This window comes from Toxorhynchites rutilus, chromosome 3, assembly GCF_029784135.1.
Source record: "Toxorhynchites rutilus septentrionalis strain SRP chromosome 3, ASM2978413v1, whole genome shotgun sequence".
Lineage (NCBI taxonomy): Eukaryota > Metazoa > Arthropoda > Insecta > Diptera > Culicidae > Toxorhynchites > Toxorhynchites rutilus.
The window spans coordinates 36,605,399-36,625,994 of record NC_073746.1 but is presented as its reverse complement, the minus strand read 5'-3'; the positions used below and the strand labels follow the sequence as shown (position 1 = coordinate 36,625,994).

Genomic DNA, 20,596 nt, shown 5'->3' with positions numbered 1-20,596 from the left:
TTTGGGTATAGAAAAGACACTGCCAATGGGAGAAATCTACCCAAGCGGAATATTGTTTAATTTTAGGTAAAATAAACATTTTCGAATGATAGAACAATTATATGTGTCGGACATCTTGTCGGCAGATCGAATATGGAAAAATTTCTTCTTTCCCAAAGATAAAATGTTATGCATTAAAAAATAGATTAATTTCGGTTGGCGATAAAAAAACCTACAAAGTATAATTCAATTTTCCTTGAATTCTACGTTTCATGGACCTTCTAAAAAATGCATCGACGTTCCTATCAGTTGATTTGCAGCAACTCTGGTGAAAACTGTGAAACAACTACGTCCGATACTTTGTCCGTAGGAGGCGATCTGGCGTAGTGATAACATCCGTATCTCTTACGCGTTGAAAGTCGCGAGTTCGATTCTCACTCCCGACATTCTTCCGAAATGAAAGTAAAGTGAAGTGTTGAAAGTCACTATAATACAGAACGGAAAAAACATCGTTCGTACGTTGTAGTCCATTATTTTTGAATGCATACGATAATGTGCCGGTAAAAGCTGCAATGAATAAGTTAGATCCTGATTACATATCTAAAATCTATCTTTCCCCCGAAGCTTACCCCCACCCACAGTATACCGCGAAGCAGAAAATACTTTTCAGTCGTTTCTTATTTTTGTAAAATCATTCAAAAGTTTTTTTTTGAGTATAAGTTTTTTTTGGAGTATAAGGAGTTAAGGATGAACTCTGGTTATGTGCAACTCGGGGTCCCATTGCGGCCATACACCACTTCCGATTAGTCGGATTACTTTCGTGAAGATTGCTACCCAGCCCCGGTGGGATATTTTGGCGTTTGTATGCGTCTGTTTCCTGTATTAATGAACGGTTGTGCCCGATGCCGCTTTGGGGAGTAAAATCGCTTCGAAGCTTCAAAAGGGAAAACCGAAGTATATGGGATCTCTCGTTTACAACGCACTATAGACTCTTCGATTTAGCTCACGGCATCGAACGGAAGGAAAAATGCAGTCAGAACTGATGTTCTATTAGTGATCAGGATCACAAGCGTGTCGTGAATGCTTCTGTCACGTGGATGTGGCCAAAAAGTCGAATCTGTTCACGTCTGTCGTTTAGAGAGCTAAGGACCGGGAGGATCAGCACACGCACAAAGTGCAGAAGGCTCCAAGTCGTGATGGATGGCAAACTACGATGGGAAAGTTACGGTCCTGGAAACCGTACACCCAGACCCTAACGATGCCTTATTGTCTCATCATGGATGATGAGACTTACGTCAAGGCGAACTTCCAGCAGCTTCCGGAGCACAAGTTTGAACTTCCGGAGGAAGTAAGGAGGCATAAACTTCCAAAGTTTGTCAAGAAATACATGATTTGACCAGCGATCTGCTTATGTGACAAACGGAGTGTTTCGTTCGCGACTACCGGGACTCTGAACGGGCAGATCTACCTCAAAGAGTGTCTACAGAAGCGTCTGCTTCCTCTTTTGAAGCAACACGAGGGCCTTACGATCTTCTGACCGGATCTAGCTTCATGCCATTATTCAAGAGATGTCCTGGAGTGGAACGAGGCCAACGGGGTCACTTTCGTACCAAAGGACATGACTTCATTTCATTCGTTATATATTTTTCTCCTTAAATGATTACCAAAAAAAATCCAGAATTTGTAACTGTGTTGTAGGTCAAAAATTCCATTTTGAACAACAGCCATTTTTCGTCAACTGTCGACATTTTTTGGGACATCCTCAAAGAAAATTTCAAATTATAATTTTTTTCTCGCTTATTGACCACGCAAATGACCTGTATGAATTCTTAAAAAGACTTTCATGGATTATATTCATAAGTTGTATTGAATAATTTGATGTTTTTCCAGTTTGAAAATGTGCTCTACACTACCAATTCAATTTTTGGCACGGAATGTTTTTAAAAAGATGAAGTTTTGGCCGAATATTGACCCATGGAACTATGAGACGACGTTCCATGAGTTGAAAGTGAACCGTTATTATGGTGTCATGGTCCGATTTTGGTGACTGTAAGCATTTCGATGTGTGACCAAAATCGAACGTGTACTGTACCGGATACTATCCACATACCTTGATAAAACATTGTATTGTCACTGGAATTCTCACTCCTCCCGCCACTCCCCGCACTTTCAAACATTTTGCTCAGTCCCGACTTCATCAGCTGGTTGATATAGTTCGCACTGCTCTGGGTGTACAAATCACTCGCGGTCGGGTTGGTGTTCATTTTAAATCTGTTCTTCTTGAACAGCTCCTTCCGGAACGTCCCACGTCTTCGCGAACTGAACGGTGTCTTGATGCCATCCGTCGAGCCGTGCACCATCTTCATGTGGCGCACGAGCTTCTGATAGTGGCGCGAGGCATACAGACACCTCTTGCACTCGTTGATAACAATCTTCTCGCCGTGCACATCCCGCAGATGGGTCAGATATTTTCGGGGATTCTGCGTAAAGTACGTACAACTACTGCACGAATAGTTTCGCTTGATCTTACACTGGGGCAGCTGGGGCTCTACACTGTCACCACCACCCGTTTCACTGGTGGTACCCTTGCCCGCACTGTCCTCTAGGATCAGTCCGAATTTGCTCAAATCTTCCTCGCCGGAGAGCAGCTTAAAACTGTCGGCCAACGATTGGTTCGGGGCTTGCTGCTGGTAGGCGTCTTTGGCCGTCAGCGATGGCGGGGGGCTGGTTTGGTTAAGGAAAACCTCTTCCCCACTCACAACTCGTCTCACGATCAGTTTGTCGCCTTCACGTTGGACCATTGAAGGCGCATCCATATTTCAGGATTTGGCACGGGATTCTCGGTGGGCGCGTCCTGTGTGAGGGGAAACAGAATGAAGGAAATTAATGAGATTATTGTTTGATTGTTTGTGATTATAAGCAAGTGGAACGGCACGTGCGATGTATGATGATGAAGCCAATCTAGTATCGCAAAGTGATTCAAGCTTTGAATAGTGTTACGATCTGCGATCATTGCACCACATTGTGGCATTGCACGAAAAATCAAGAAAGGTTCTGCTAATCGTTTCCCATATGACTAATCATCCCTCGCATTGTAGAAATAACAACATCCAAACAACAAAGTGGGTTAAAGGTTTCTAAAATATATTACATCACGCGAACATTCAGCAAAACATGTAAGAGCACAAATTTCCTCAGCTCAGCTTGTGCTATGTTTACAGAAATCCATCAGTGAGGAAGTCGAATCGGGAGAAAAAAAAATGATCAGCTCACGAAATGCTGCGCTGCTTTGTGTATATGTGTTGAGCACTAATGAATGCGGTGGCACGGATCTCACAAAAGCGAACGCATTTCCACCAGAAATTATTCCCTTTTCAACATCACCACCAGTGGAATACTATCTAGGTATAGTGAACCGTGTCGCCCGTGGAAATATTAATAACTTTTCTTTCACATTCTGCACTTCTGCACATTCTTCCATAAAAAAAGAAATTCGACAGGGTCGAGTGCTAAAGGGGAATGAAACCCTACTCTGGCGTCTTAGGATCAATACATACCATTTTTTCTTCTTTCTATTGCGGTTCAACTCTCGCGTACGATGGAATATTTATTCGTTATTCTTGAACGCGAAGGTCAAAAACGCTGTACTGTTGTTTGTTGCTGCAGTTGGTCGGAAACAATGTGGAAAACTGAGCTTCCTCACAACCCGTGCTCATTCGGAATAGGCAGACATTATTCACACAATCACCACCGCCTATTCGACTTTGGTATTTTAGCTCCCCTAACACCACCACCACTATCACCTGCGTTTCACCCCTATATTTATATTTTAGAACGTGAGCAACAGCAGCAGGGATGATGATCTTTGCACCAAACAACAACCTCTCCGCTTGTGCTGTTGACTGTAGCACGGAAGACGCTTCGCAACTCCTCGCAGGTGCTGGTTATGCAAGCAATTCAGCTTCTCCCGGGGAAACGAAAACACAAGTGACCATATTTCCTCGCACACAGTTCAGCAATTTCCACGGAACAGCTCGCACTTTTCTTGGCAGATAAAAATGAAAACGGTCCGGTGCAGCACCACAGTGTTGAGTCTCTCTGTCAAGTTGTTCACTGGCAGCTCTAACAACTGCTGTGTTTCCGAATCATCACTTCTTTGCTGGTGCTGCTGCTGCTGCTTCTACTGCTACTACTGCTGCTTGCTATGAATAAATCCGGGGCATGCGCATTCGAACCCATCTTCCGCTCGCTCTGTCGTCAACACTTTCCCAACAGTGTGCCAACACCGAAAGCAAAGCACGCCGTGGCAGTGTGGCTGCAACAGTGTATCGCACCAAATCCCCCCGTGTCGCAATCGGTGGGGTAACAGGAGCGCGCGCGAGAAATACGGGTTGGGTAGGGATGTTCGCATTCGTCAGTGATGGCGATGATCGTACGTGTTTTTTTCTGTTCAGAGTATTCCAGCGGAGATAAGATACGCTTGAGAGATATGTTTTCTTGTTTGGGAACGACGGAATAATAAACACGCACTTACTTGAATCTATTTGTGGACAATCGGTGGGTTTTCGACATTGTAGCTTGAATGTGCAAAGAAATCTGTAACTGTTGGGAAAAACGCATTGGTCTAAATGCAACTAGCGCGTCTAGTTTCGTAGTTAAGTGATCAAATCAAGCATAATCAAAACGGGGAATACCAGAGCGTGGATGAGCGTGATGTTTTATCGCTTCATGCCAAACCCACAACAAGGGCTCTGCATAGTCATAGTGAAATGAGGATAGTCAGCTGACTATCTGACTGACTATATCCGTATTCAGTTGGTAATGACTTTTGGCTTCTTCACGCAGTTTCTCCGCCAAAACGACAAAACAGTCAGTCGGACGTGTAGTCGTTATCTCCCTCTACCGACTCGACTATATCATTTCATTCTTCCCAGTCAAATTGTCTTCATTCATTTTTGAAGTGACTTCCTCCTTCCTTCCTCTCTCTCTCTCACTCTCTCTCTCTTTCTTTCTCTCTCTCTCTGGATTCAGGTCAGTCGAATGGAGAGGCATATTTGTATTCATTAGTCGAGTCAGTTAGAATAACCACTGACTGGACTAGTTCATCGGTCATTCTTGCTAGTCAACACTAGTCAATTCATTTTCTAGTCGATTCGCTTTTTGTTGGCACTTTTTGTTCTAGTTGAAACGAAGCTACTGAGAGTAGAGTTGGTCTTCATTTTTCACCTTCGATGATTGCGGGCCTTGCTCATGACGTTCCGAACACCCGCCACTAGGTGACATTGTTTTTATGGGCAAATATGAAATATACCGGCCGAATACCGGATATTAGAAAAAAATCAATAAATTTTTATTATCACAAAATAAATCAGAACTAGATAACTCATTACATACTATAATTCATACATAATACAAATGAAGTTTGATTACTGAAATGCATTTTTTTTCCAAATTAAATTTATATTAACTAACAACATTTATTTATTAACGGTACTCAAAATTAACCAGCAATAAACTATGATGAATAAATATTAAATTTTCTACAGTTGATGATGACAAACGGTTACGATTTACTTCGTACACCAGGCCAGCTTCAGAAAACAGTCTTTCGCTGTAAACACTACTGCATGTAACTAAAAGATAAACTCTAGCAAAACTTGTCAATCGAGGGTACTGCTCAGAGTTTAATGACCACCAAATGCATGGATCGTGATTGCGATCGATTTGAAACAGTCGATTTCGTTAACAATAGAATTATTTTTTGTTTTTTTTTTTGAATTTAAATCGTTTACAGAAACCATTCAAACATTTTTTTCATAAAAACGTGACATGTTTTCTGATTTGGCATCCATTATCAAAGACGTAGTCCTACGTCAAAACAAACCGGAAAACGGAAAGAGCGAACGAAAAAAGAACGTTACTCGTTCTTGTCGAAAAAATAAAGGCATGTCAGCAGGGTTGCCATAATAAAATCTGTGTTTTTGGTTTCAAAAAATTGCGGCACTGTGTAGATGTAAAGAGCATTGTTCTGTACGTTCAAACAGATAGATAAAAGTCAAAACACTCCAAGCTAATTATTTTTATGATACATGCGAAAGATATCACACGAAAAAGAATTATAGCAAATATTTTTTAAACATGCACATAAAAACATTGTTTGGTAAATAATTATCAGAAGTTTACAAAAAATAAAGGAATAATGTTCATCTTTCTAAATCTTACAAAGTTATGCATCACTGTTTTTTCAATTAAAAATAATTGCGACCAGTACAACACAAATGTAGAAAACTAATACGACCGCAAAGGGTTAAATTTATAAGTTCAATTTTGAAGCAAAATCTTAGATTTGGTACCATTGCACAATGGTCCAGGAGGTGCATTTAAGTGGAAATTAGCATCTAGAGCTCGACAGTGATTCTCTAGTCAAAAACTGTCTTCGACAAAGTTGTTACATATAATAGAGCGCTCATTTTTATGTTATCAAAAATAGGGTGACCAAAATTTTCGATGAAATGAAAAATCTAACTTTCTTATCCTTATAGATAAAGGTAAACATAGTTCGACAAAATTGTAGCCCTGGTTATTTTAAGTAACTTTGTGGAACAATATTTATTTCTATCTCTTCAAATAACCGATATAGCGCTTTTTCTCTAGGTTGAGTTAGGGTTACCATGAAAAAAAAGGTTTTTTTGCTCTAACTTTTATATGTAAAATTCTACATCAAAACTGTCTTTGAATGATTTTTAGAGCTTTCCAATCCACGCATTTTACGGTGCATAACTTGTATGTATCTTTATTCTACTCAAAGTTATTGATGTTTTTTCCCCGAAAACACGACCTTTTCATTTGCCAGTCGTTCTTTTTGGGGCAAACATAATAAAAAATTATTGATGCCATTTTAAAGAGCACATTTGATCTACATAAGTTGTAACTTCCAAAAGAGTGTTATTTTTGTATTTGAGTAAATTAAATTTGAAATTATGAGTTTTTGCATATAAATGAACAAGTTGCAATTTTTAAATGCATATAATAAGCGTAAACTTTAAAGCAGCATCACTTCAGTTCAGTCTTATAGCCACTCAACATGGAGGTTCAAAGAAGACATATATTTGTTTTTGTTTTCGGCGGACGAAATATAGAAGACGTTATACAATTATTTCGAGAAAAATGCCAAGATATATGTGTTTTGAGTGCCAGAAAGTGCCTGAAAAGCCAAATGCTGAGCCAAAGGATGATGCGTAACCGTGTTCGGGAGATTACAGAAAAATTTTCTGCTGAAGAACTGGGCTTCGCAACAGCTTCGGATCCAGTATTATCTCTTAGTAATAGGCAAACACCAGAGTATTCCGATCTTCTGATTCCGGAAAACGCTAAGCATTTGATTTTGTAGTTTTTTATTTGTATGATTTTTATTTATTACTATGAATTTAATTCCCATTATAACAACTAAAACAGGTTAATATGTACATACGGAAGATTATAAAAATAAATTTGAATAAAACAATAGGAACAACAAAAGTTTGGTAAAATAATGTCATCAATCAACTCATCGCCAGTAAAATATGTCAATATATTACTAAAAAATAACACGTCGAGCCCCGAGTTTTTCTTCATACGGTTTCTATTCAGGAAGCATTTGATAATTTGTCGGTCCCCGCTTTTCTTTTTATACAATAAATATATTTTATTGTAGAAAAAGAAAATAGTCAGAAATTTTTCTCGTAATAATTGTATAACGTCTTCTATATTTCGTCCACCGAAAAAGGAAATCAACAATGTGTCTTCTTTGAACCTTCATGTTGAGTGGCTATAAGACTGAACTGAAGTGATGCTGCGTTAAAGTCTACGCTTACTATATGCATTTAAAAATTGCAACTTGTTCATTTATATGCAAAAACTCAAAAATAACACTCTTTTGAAAGTTTCACCTTCTGTAGAGTCAAATGTGCTCTTTAAAATGCTATCAATAATTTTTTATTATGTTTGCCCCAAAAAGAACGACAAGCAAATGAAAAGGTCGTGTTTTCGGGGAAAAAAACATCAATAACTTTGAGTAGCATTAAGATACATACAAGTTATGCACCGTAAAATGCGTGGATTGGAAAGCTCTAAAGATCATTCAAAGACTGTTTTGATGTAGAATAACTCAACCTAGAGAAAAAGCGTTATATCGGTTATTTGAAGAGATAGAAAGAAATATTGTTCCACAAAGTTACTTAAAATAACCAGAGCTACAATATTGTCGAACTATGTTTACCTCTATCTATAAAGATAAGAAAGTTGGATTTTTTATCTCATCGTAAATTTTGGTCACCCTATTTTTTATAACATAAAAATGAGCGCTCTATTATATGTAAGAACTTTGTCGAAGACAGTTTTTGTCTAGAGAATCACTGTCGAGCTCTAGATGCTAATTTCCACTTAAATGCACCTCCTGGACCATAGTGCATTGGTTGGCATAGTTATTATGAATTTGACGATGTTGATGGTATCCACGTGAAAATTCGCATTCACTGTGCTTTAGTAGATGAACTGTGTTATATATGTATTGTAAAGCTAGTCGAAAACGTAGATTTTTGCATCTTTCCGCCATATATTGAACATGAGAAAGCTGTATTACACGCTACATATGAATGCAAAATGTCTCTCATTCAGATTGATTCGAATGCTATATGAATAAAATTGGAGAGTTGGGAAAAATATTATTGAGATCAATCCATAACTAATATTGGATCGTTGTTTTGAAAAATCTGTGAATCTGTATGAAAACCAAAAAAAAAACTGTAGTTTGTATCTACAGATTCTTGATTTCAAAAAGTCTGTATAAATACAGATTATTCTGTAGATATGGTAAGCCTTCTAGTCAGATGCCCCTTCAGCTACTGCCAACACCTCAGGTAGCTTCAAGTCCGCTGAGTATGACTAAGTGGCAGCATGTTATCTCGATCAAAGAACCGTGAATGTTGTAATTGAACCGCTTTAAACGAGTCAGCTATTTCTAACACCTCAGGTAGCTTTACGCCTACTGGATCAGTGGAGAGATAGCATCTTAATTACTGAACCACGGTTTCAAGTCAGGTGCCCAATCACCAACTAACAACCAGGGTTACCATATCTACAGAATAATCTGTATTTATACAGATTTTTCAGACTTTTTAAAACCAAATTTCATACAGAATAGGGGAAGGTGGTCCGACACTCTAAATTGTAACGGCCATTCATCACATAAAATTTTTGTTCTTTGGCAACTTCCGTATTAAAATAAATACTATTACTCTTAAACTATGTTTTGAACTGGTCGGTGGGGTTCATAAATTCTAGAAAAAGGGGAAAACAGAGGCCAAATCTCAATAGTCTCACTTTTTCGACACATTCAAAAATGGGGGTCCTAAACCGACCTCCCCATGGTTCTGAACCGGCCTTCGATTTTTTTGCAGCGATTCAATTCTCAATTTTCCGGAAATAACATACACCCCTTATCATATAGGTAATGGATGAAAATATCTGTCGAGCGGATATATAAACTATATAAATATAAACTTGTTTCGATTTCCGGTTCGCTGATAATGGCTCTAAATGACCAACAACGATGGATACCCCCTACGATATGGGTACTGGGTGAAAGGACTATAACAGCGGAAGCCGAATATCGTATTCCGATGCTATTTTGGAAACGAACATGGTGGCTTCCGGTTAGTTGAAAACGGCACTAATAGATCAGAAATGAAGTTGAAGGAGTAACTCAACACAACTCAACAAGTGTTAAGCGAGACAAAAAATGTTTCAGAGCGAAATGGCGGTAGTAAAACAACACATGCATAAATGGAATAGGAAACGGAACAGGAAGCGGAACAGGAAACGGAAACAAACGCTTAAGGTGAAGGTGAAAGCTAGCCACAAATGGCTGCCACAATGGCGCTCATTTCTATCATCTCCCTCCCTCACCCCTCGCCCGAAAATCAATAGTTTTACGAAACAGTGTGAAGAAAATGATCGTTTTCGCACACTTCCCATCAAGTAATATCAACCAAACTCTAATCGATTACTCACAAGATATTAAATTTTCTTCTGCTGTCGCACTGTATAGTGAAAAACGTCGGAAAACTCGAGCAAGTGCTCTGAAAGTTAAATTTTCTTTTTTCAATCTTCGGCAATGGTTTTGTTTATATTGGTGAAAGCATCTTTATTTTTCCGACACTGATGCCAGACAACATCATCGAAACAGCTATAAAAACCACTCAATAAAATGTTGTTCCTGAGTCATAGCGTTTCATGTCATGAAAATCAATAGAATAAAATTGTGTTGATTGATATCAATTATTATTTTTACGTTTAATGGGTATATAATGTAAGTTTTAGCAACATTAACATTGGGTAAGAAAATTGTATTGCAGAGCTCGGAACACTGCCACGGCTGCCTATGCTTTCAAAAACAGTAAACGGAAAAGTATTACATTCAATCAAAATGCCTCGGCCAACGAAGAGAAGGGTTAAGGCTCTCCAACGTGAATATGTGAAAACAATACGATCAAGGAAGGAAAATATAGAGGAATTATCAACATCGAGTTACTATGCGGAAGAACTTGTTAATACCAAAAGAGCCCCCATTTCGCATGTGTTATAAATTTGCTCATGCTACACTCGCGTATAATCAGAATTTTACTTCATATGCAAATGCACCTTCTATATATATTTATATTTGCAATTGAACATATCGTTCATACATTTTACTTTAGTATTGAATTGTTATTTTTTTCAAATGTATTCAAAGACTCGTGTCAATGAAGCGCCACACAGTCTGATAAGTGAATTAATCTATTTACGTTTGCTTTGCTCTTCTCTCACAAACACTATTACCCCATTTTTACACGTGGGTTTACCTATACTACTACAATGGCTAGCTTCCACCTTCACCTTAACGCTCAAATACCAACACTCTACGCGTGTGGAGACGATCTGGCGTAGTGGTAACATCCATGCCTCTCACGCTAAAGGTTACGAGTTCAACTCTCACTCCCGACAATCTTCCAAAAATGGAAGTAAATGTGACGAACCAGCCAAATGTGTTGAAAGTCACTATAATACAGATAAAAAAAACACTCTACGCTAAACGCTTAACATGCAAACACAAATGGCCACACATATAGCAAAAACGAAGGGTCGATCTAGGACCACCCTGACTTTTCTCAATTAACAGCATGTCGTGTACTACAGGTAACAGGTAAATTCAATTTATATAGCTTGTTTTAATAAGCAGACCATAAGCAATCAAAATTTTCTAGTTTTGTATTTTTTCGACATCTACAAGAATATTTAACTCATTTTCCATACAAGTCAAACATTTAACTTTTCCAGGAGATGGATAAAGATTATCATACAAGGAAATTGTCAGCGCAGTGACAGCTTTCATTTGACACTACTTAAAAATCGATAGGTGGTGCCATTCCCGAGATCCAAGGGATGGTCGGTTCAGGGCCACCGGTCGGATTAGAGCAACCTTCCCCTATACAGATTTTTTGAAATAACGTGATGACGTTAGGGATAATTCAAGGCAGTCAACGTGATTTTTGGGTGGAAAATATCAGGGTTCAGCTCCCACTATGACTTTGGTTACGCATATTGCATCACCCAATTAAGGCAGACGTGAGGATATTGGTTCCCGGAATAAATCGCCACAGAAAACGACTGCAACAGAAACCACCGCTTATAAAATGTGTAGTAGGCTATAAATATTGTGGCGCGGTATTGTATTTCAAAACAAGAATTAACCGGGCAAACGTATCGCCCCAGGCAAACGTAACGCCCCGGGCAGACGTATACCGTCCGACGCTCGCTAGAGCTCGGTCGGACATTGCTAAAGGATCGTATCCTATGTTTCAAACTAACCGGGCAATCAGTGGATCCCAGGTTTGCGTGCGAGACACCGCCGCTTCCGACGGCGGGTCGGCGGTGGACTCGGATTGCGTCATCTTGGCGGCATGGGCCGCCTCGATTCCTTATCCTCGCCAAATGGGGACTTCGTCCCCATTACATTGTCCTCAGAATAAATTTCGAAAAACGAGAACAAGAGAATAAATTTATAATAGAAATGTGAGGCACATGATGTTTTTCCCGCGCCAAATATTTCTAGCCTACTACACTTTTTCTAAGCGGTTGTTTCTGTTGCAGTTGTTTACTGTGGCGATTTATTCCGGTCACCGAGGATATTACAGAGACGGGTTAAGCTGTCTCAAGTTATACAGGAGAGAAACGAGTATGAGAACTTGCTTTCCAGTCTGGTAATTACTGTTTCTTCGTGTTATGTGTATTCTGGAATCGTCATGCCGTGATCCACTATGAGCAGTGTTGCCAGACGTACATATTCATCTGGGAAAGTAGGTTAGAAATACCTATCATCGCAATAGTACCTATTATAGCAATACGAGAGAGTTTTTTATGCTGTGAAGTGGCAGTTTTGATGCAGTGTAGACGCATACATTACAGTCTTCTTGATGTTGTGATTCGACCAATTAATATGATTTTATCGAAATAAACATGTATTTTTGTAATAGCATAATTGGTACAATTTTGCATCTACGTGCCAGTATCGAAAGTTGCCTTGTTCCTATTATGGTTGTACGCAATCGATGGAAAGCATTTGTTCAATTTTATTCTTTCTTATTATTCCGTTCTACAATCTTTCGCCATCTTTCACGCAGTTTGGAAATTCTACCCTCCCAAAACACGCTTGTTCCCTCGTATTTTTCATGCTAGCATAGAGTTGAAGCTTTCCATTTCCCAAAAATCTGCAGTATCACTTTATTGATTCGCTAAGAAATCAATATTTAGATTTATTTTGAATCCATCGTCTATACTTTGAAATGAATCTTTATTTATCAATTGAGAAAAACCTATCGGCAGTGGATATTACAATAGTTTCACCATCAAAATTGATGTTACTTCGAGTCTGAAGATCAAATGTTATAAAAACGAAAATGTTATGGTAATGTTATGGTAAACGAATAGTGCGTTCCGTAGCTTGAAGTGTCTGCTATAAACGTACGAAAACACGGTTTTTGTCACTATAGAAGTTTGCGATCAGCAGTGGTTTGAACGGAACGTGGTTTGTAGTGCGCGTCAGAAATCATGTGTGACGAAAAACACGAACATCAACGCACCTGCCCATAACGCGCTGTCGGTGAAGCAATTTTTAGCCGATGAGGGCATTCCAGTGCTCGAACCTGCCCCGTATTTGCCAGATCTAACCCCATGTGGCTTTTTTCAATTCGCCAAGATCAAATCCGTGTTGAAAGGTACTCGATTTCAGTCCGTAGAAGAGGCGAAGAAAAAAGCGACGCGGTTTTTGAACGCCATCACAAAAGAATAGTTTCAGCACTGCTTCGAACCATGGAAAAAACATATGGAAAGGTGTGTGAGGAGCCAAGGGGAGTATATCGTTGTACCGTAATTTTTAAAATATAACCCTTTTTCGTAACCAGTCACGTTATTTAATAGCCATACCTCGTACTTTTGTATACTTTTGAGCTTGAGCTTGGGTAGACTGTACAAATCGTAGTTGCTCTCCGTGATTGACCTGAACCAACCAAATTGCGCAAAGAACACACAGAATGACGCTTGGGACTAGCAAGTCATTCTTGTTGTGCAATTTTCGGTGATTCGAGTTTTAAATGGTCAATAACGACGCCGGCCACGTCCTTACATGGAATGTTATGAATGTTAGTATGATATTCGCCGCCCGAAGGCCAGAAGGGTCGCCTCTATAGCGTGGTTCCCTAGCGTTTATCAAGGAAAAGGTAGTTGTTAGTAGGTGGGGGTTATGAAAATCAGGAGTGGTAAGTGATGTGGTTATGTGAATACGAACTATCGACCACTTGACGAAACGAAAACTCGAAAATCAAAAGCATATCGATGCGGCAGAAGATATTGAAGGTTGACCTGAAAAGGTCTCCTTTGCAGTAGGATCGGAACTGCGGTAAGTGATGTGATTCTGTAAGCGCGCAAACAACCACTAGACGAAACGAGAACTCTGAGTTGAAAACTATTTCATAGCGGAACTGAAGATATTGAAGGGTTGCCTGAATAGGTCTCCTCTGCTCGACGCTCGTACTTTTGTACACTTTTGAACTAAAATAGAGTTTTTATTCGCCAATTTCTGCAACTCGGTGACATATGTCCTCCATAATTGGTACACTTACCCTACATATTAGGCTGTCAAAAAAGTCCTGCGGTATTTCCGCGAGGTGTCGTTGTAAGCGCGTAGTTCTAGTTGTATCCATTGTATCGAGTCACACTATAGCTTGTTGGAAAGGTATTTTTGCGCGCTATAATATAGTCCTTGACAGAGTTTTGTTTGGTTAAGTCGTTCGTGAGTTATAGTATCGCAAATATGGAGCAAAATAAAGAGAAAATCCGACATATTTTACAGTACTACTATGACAAAGGCAAAAATGCATCTCAAGCTGCCAATAAAATTTGTGCAGTTTATGGACCCGATACAGTTTCCATTTCCACCGCACAACGATGGTTTCAACGTTCTCGTTCTGGTGTAGAGGTCGTCGAAGATGCGCCACGCTCCGGAAGGCCTGTCGTCGAAAATTGCGACAAAATCGCTGAATTAACCGAGAAAGACCGGCATAGTAGCAGCCGTAGCATCGGCCAAGAGCTAGGGATAAGACATCAAACCATTATTAACCATTTGAAGAAGCTTGGATTCACAAAGAAGCTCGATGTATGGGTGCCACACACGTTGACGCAAAAAAAACATCTTTGACCGTATCGAGGCATGTGAATCCCTGCTGAATCGCAACAAAATCGATCCGTTTCTGAAGCGGATGGTGACTGGCGATGAAAAGTGGGTCACTTACGACAACGTGAAGTGCAAACGGTCGTGGTCGAAGCCCGCTGAAGCGCCTCAGACGGTGGCCAAGCCCTCATTAACGGCCAGGAAGGTTCTGCTGTGTGTTTGGTGGGATTGTCAAGGAATAATCTATTATGAGCTGCTTCCCTATGGCCAAACGCTTAATTCGGACCTGTACTGCCAACAACTGGACCGCTTGAAGGTAGCACTCATGAAGAAGAGGCCATTATTTGTTTATCAAAGACCGCATTGTCTTCCATCAGGACAACGCCAGGCCACACACTTCTTTGGTGACGCGCCAGAAGCTCCGGGAGCTCGGATGGGAGGTTCTTTTGCATCCGCCGTATAGTCCGGACCTTGCACCAAGTGACTACCACCTGTTTTTGTCCATGGCGAACGAGCTAGGTAGTCAGAAGTTAGCCACAAAAGAGGCCTGTGAAAATTGGCTATCCGAGTTTTTTGCCAATAAGGAAACGAGCTTCTATAACAGGGGTATTATGAAGTTGGCACCTCGTTGGGAACAAGTCATCGAACAAAACGGCGCGTATTTGACTTAAAACAGATGATTGTAACTAATTTTATGAACAAATGAAAATTCAAAAAAAAATACCGTAGGACTTTTTTGGCAGCCTAATATTTTTTCGTTATTTATGGTACAGATTTTGTACGGTACATGGTACAGATTTTCGTCAAAAAGTGCAGATTGGTACAGATTTTTTCCGCGCGCGAAGTTTCTTATATTTCAACAAAGCTACAAGTCGCTCAATCCTAGTCCTAAATCCTAATCCTGTCCAATTAATCTAGTGTTAGATTTAGTTTTTACTAAATTTTCAGCATTAATTATATAGAAAATAAGTTATATTTTAAGTTATATCTTTTGCTGGCCTTCGTCTTGCAATTATGCATGTGGGAAAATCCCTGACTATCTTGAGCAGTTATTGAGGGGCATCTATACCTATATAATCAATAGCCCAAAAAGAACTAATGTAACACACGAAATTTTGGAACTCAAACCGCCTCAAATCCTATAACCTCCGGGCACCCGTTGCCTTTCATAAGCGGCAGTGTTGAAAATTTTCGGAGTTAATTTCGTTTTTAATCATTTAGTATGAATGTTCGAATGTGTTGACCACCCCCCAAACATTTCATGACAAAACCTCTGTTTCTTTTTTGGAGTATGTTCCAGATCAACAGATTGAATCGTTCATTCCAGACTGAAAAACCTGAATTCACAATACCACATGAAAAGCTGAAAGATTTTCATTTAATCATTCTCATTAATATCTGCGAGGAATCTCACGTTGTTTCAATGTACAATGCTATAAAATTTGAAGATCGTTTGAAAACAATATCTGGGGAATCATTTGGGAATGAACAAGATCTGGAGAATGAATTCCGTACCCTAAAGATAAAATTACTCCGTAAGAAAATCACCGTTTCAGAAAACGAGTATGTGCAGAATTGTTGGACAAAATTGGATGCCTAAGAAGAATTAACGGTTCGCTCGCATCTTACGCGCTTTGATGCCTTGTTTCTAACGTTCTCATTATGTCTCACTCCTCGACATCGAGCGATTTTTTTCTGATCATAATCAGAACAAAAATTAGCTTCGAAACCGGCTCAGCAACGATACGATGAACGCTATTTTATGATCAACACATCGTGGCGGCAGCTCGAGAATTTTAATAAATGATGGTATGCAATCTAGATTCAGAAAAAAACTATGTACGAGGTCTGTTCAAAAAGTATCGCGACTTTCGAATTTACGCGGGTTACGTATATTCGATTCTAATTTTTTTCTGTGGCATTATGTTGGTACTCATGTCTCTCACTTATGCTGACAGGTACGGCTATTTTGAATGTTCAGTTAGTTTTTGACAACTGCTTTTCTTACACGTGTTTTGGTTCATCTTCGAAAGTGTCGCCAATTTGCAGTTCTATAGCGCTCTAGAAAGACCCATTAAAAGTACTTGTAGCTTATATGGTGACATTAATTTTAGATGCTAGGTCGAATATAAAAGATAAACAATTCAAATCAATGTAGGACTATGTTTGATAGGAAGGTACATAGTACAAAAAAATGGGTGGGTTATATCTATGACATAACCGCAAGGTTGACGTGGGACTTCAATAGCTTAGCAATCATTCGTTTTTATTGATTAAAATTTTGATTGAATGAAACAATTTCCGAATTCAATTGAATTCAATATATTTGCTTTGTGAGTAAAAAGATTGTACAATGCCATGTTAGGTCAGTTCATGCGATATATTATGTTTTCGTTACAAGTAAATTTAATGCCAGTCTTTTACGTTTGGTATGATGACATCTTGGTTTTGATGTCTGTGTTAGGCAAACACATTTCAGTCAGAATAAAAATACTCCAGATTTGCATGTATTTGCAATGCCGATTTCCCCAGACACCTTGGTATAGAAGTCTTTATTAGGTAAACACATTTCAGTAGGAACAAAAATACCCCTGAGCTGCATTAATTTGCAATGCCAATTTCCTCAGACACCTTGGTTCTGAAGTCTGTGTTGGGGAAATATATTTCAGTCGGAACAAAAATGCCCCCGTCTTGCATGTATTTACAATGCCAATTTCCCCACGTTCCATGGATTTCAAGACTGTGTTAGGGAACACATTTCGGTGCGAACGACAGCCCCCATACTTTCATATGTTTGCAATGCCGATTTCCCCAAGGCTGCTTGGTATTGATGGTAGTGTTGGGGAAACCGTAAATCAGGCCAATCAAAACAAGCTAGTTAGGGCGTTTAGATAGCGCTTAACATTTGACAGTTATTCAGTTGATTATCTAATAAAAAATAACATTTTATTAATTGCGATAGAAGCGTAGAAATATTCCGTATCAACTGATGCAAACATCCTTCCGATTCAATAAGAAATGATCAAGTTATGAGCATTCGGAATCTTTCATTTTTTCTTTCATGTTCTTCGTTTAGGTTTTCATTTTACCCTCATATACTCCGGTTAGATGTAGTCCCACGTCAAAACTAATTTAAAAATGGAGTGTGTTGCTGAAGAAAATCCAATGTTTTGAACGCTTTCAAATCATTTATTTCTTAAATAGATCGCCGAGAATCGTTAAATAGATTGCCGAACCCTCACAACTGGATGAAATCCCAACTCGTTCGAAGATGTATTATTTATCAGTTATTGTAGGATCTTCATACATAAAACTAAAAAAATAATTTCTCATATCTACATACAGTTTACAGTTTCGCAAGAAGCAATGTTTTACCTCATTCTACGAATTCAAGCGTCCCAATTTTTTTTAATGACCTAGATTTAATTTAACTGCGGGATCAATGTCAATGCACGCATGGCATTATCTATGCATTGTTAATATCTGAGTATGCTTTTGGAAGCGAACAATCTACACAGGAGTAGAGCAACGTCTGAAAAAAATTGTACCAATAAGGGGCTGTCCACATACCACGTGGACAACTTTACGGATGGGGGAGGGGGGTTGGTAGAAGTTAAGTTACGAAAATGTCCACGCTTGTCCACGGTGAGGGGGGAGGAGGTTTAATAATGTCCACGTGGACACGTAAAACATTCATAATTATAGTCAAAATTTAATGAGATCTGCTGTATATTTATAATATTTTTTCTCTACTCTTTTCTCTTCTCTACTGAGAGTGCTGCCCGGTCAGATGTCCATATTTTTTCATATGGCTGGACTTCCTCCCGGAGAGGACCATGATTTCCGTCAGGATAAAGACACAAAGAATGTTGGAATTTTTGTAGTATGAAAAATCACGACTTCTGTGCAGGTTTCGATTCAGCTTCTGCTCTTGATGACAAAACGGCTTCGTATTAATTCTCCAAGGTTTTTCGAAAATTGAAACGAACAACAAATTCTTCCATGACTGCACGGGCCGTATCTGTGGAGATCTGTTTCTTGCAATGATGTTTTTCTTTATTGATATCTGGTATTTTTTTCAATACGCTTCTAGTGGGTTGCAAGGTTGCATCATTTACACAACCCGATTAGATTTGATTCGATTAAATGAATAAAGGCAATATTGTGCTAATTCTCAATCTACAATTCGTTTCATAAAAGCAACGAAAATGCATGACTCGACTGGGCACTAACGTTCCCAGTGGAACTTTAGGCTTCTCAACGTAGGTATAACTTGCGTCATTTTTATTAGTAGTACTTAGTTGAGATTTCTATGCCGAAGAACACGTCTTGAATGTATTCAGGAGTGAAAGCTCTAGAATACGCGTGAACTCAGTGCAAGTCGAACTCGAACCCCCAGCATGATAATGTGCTAACCACTCGGCCACGGGAGCACAAAAATACATATTTGTAGCAAATTGTGAAGAGCAAATCATTCACAATAATGTTGAGTTAAAAAAATTTTGGGCATGTGAATATAACCCCAAAGCAGGTTCTCTGGATCTGGTAGGACTGGAAGAAAATCTGCATCATGAGCATCTACCAAGCAACTAGTCTCGATGAATTCCAACAAGTACTGCTCACAGCTGAACGTATTAAAATCAACGATCTAGAACGCTTCAAGGGCGCTTCTAAGACTCTGCCCGCCTTACTCACTAGATGTTGTATCTTCAGCTTATCAACTGTTAAGATTTATGTAAGACGAGAAAATATTTCGCAATCCGCAATCATGAATGTACATGAATGGCTCTGAGACATATTGCGTTCATTTTAAAATTAAAAAAAAAAGGAAATTTTGACTTTGTGTTATTTGATTGACTCGAAACACGTAGTCCTGACCCCGACTTAACTACTATGATATTACCGCTAAAATTGATCATTATAATATAAAATCATTATTAGACATAACCTTCCTCAAAATAATTTCACCACTCGAAAATTGATATAATTTCAAATTACATAACAGTTCGGCTGGAAAATTTATAAGCAAAATTTAATTTTATTATTCAACATAATTGCCTTCGAGGTTGATACAGCGATTATAGCGTTCTTAGAACTTTTCGATACCATTTTTATAGTACTCTTTTGGGTTTTCCTCAAAATAGGCCTCAGTTTTGGTAATTACTTCATCACCGGTCTTAAATTTCTTTCCAGCGAGCATTCTCTTCAGGCCTGCGAACAGAAAATAGTCGCTGGGGACCAGATCTGGAGAATACGGTGGATGCGGAAGCAATTCGAAGCCCAATTAATGCAATTTTACAATCAACACACGAAATTCGGATTTATCCTTTTTTTTCACAATAACAAAAGTTGCTTCACTCTCAATGCTGTAACTCACGAATCAATTGACCGATTGCTGTCAAATTTTGACACGTATTCATTGAAAGATAGTCAAGTAGATTTATGCAAGAGGCGCCGTCTAGACGTCAACCTTATGAACTTTTCAGCCGAACTGTTAGAATACATATTTCATACGGAAAAGTAAATTTTAATTAATATTTTTTTAGCGCGATGATATCAAAATCGGTGAGTTTAAAACAAATCGTTACTATTAGTAAGACTATCATTTCTTTTAACAAAACATGTAATAGAAAATTCAAACAAACTTGAAATTAGATTTAAGCGAAAAAATATAGGATTCTCTTGATTTTCTTCCAAAAACTGGAGAAATGTCCACGTGGACAACAGGGGGAGGGGTATAAGGAATGTCCACGCTTGTCCACGGAGGGTGAGGGGGTGTCTAAAATCATTCTTTTTCTGTGCACGTGGTATGTGGACATCCCTAAATACATCATTGGATTGTAGAAGTTCCTTCGCATCTATCCATGGAAAAGG

At 39.0% G+C, this 20,596-nt stretch overlaps 1 protein-coding gene across 4 annotated transcripts in view; it reads right to left on the bottom strand.

Annotated features, from left to right (window-relative positions):
* Positions 1 to 20,596, bottom strand: part of LOC129779831 (uncharacterized) — an 81,798-nt gene that overhangs the window by 22,468 nt on the left and 38,734 nt on the right. For 3 of the 4 annotated variants that reach the window (XM_055787556.1, XM_055787558.1, XM_055787559.1), the window contains exon 2: positions 2,090 to 2,833. In XM_055787556.1, the coding sequence (XP_055643531.1) occupies positions 2,090 to 2,795 (706 nt within the window). In that variant the 5' untranslated portion in view covers positions 2,796 to 2,833. Of the gene's footprint in view, positions 1 to 2,089; positions 2,834 to 3,536; positions 4,184 to 20,596 lie in introns of those variants that run through there. The other variant, XM_055787557.1, reaches the window with a different exon arrangement.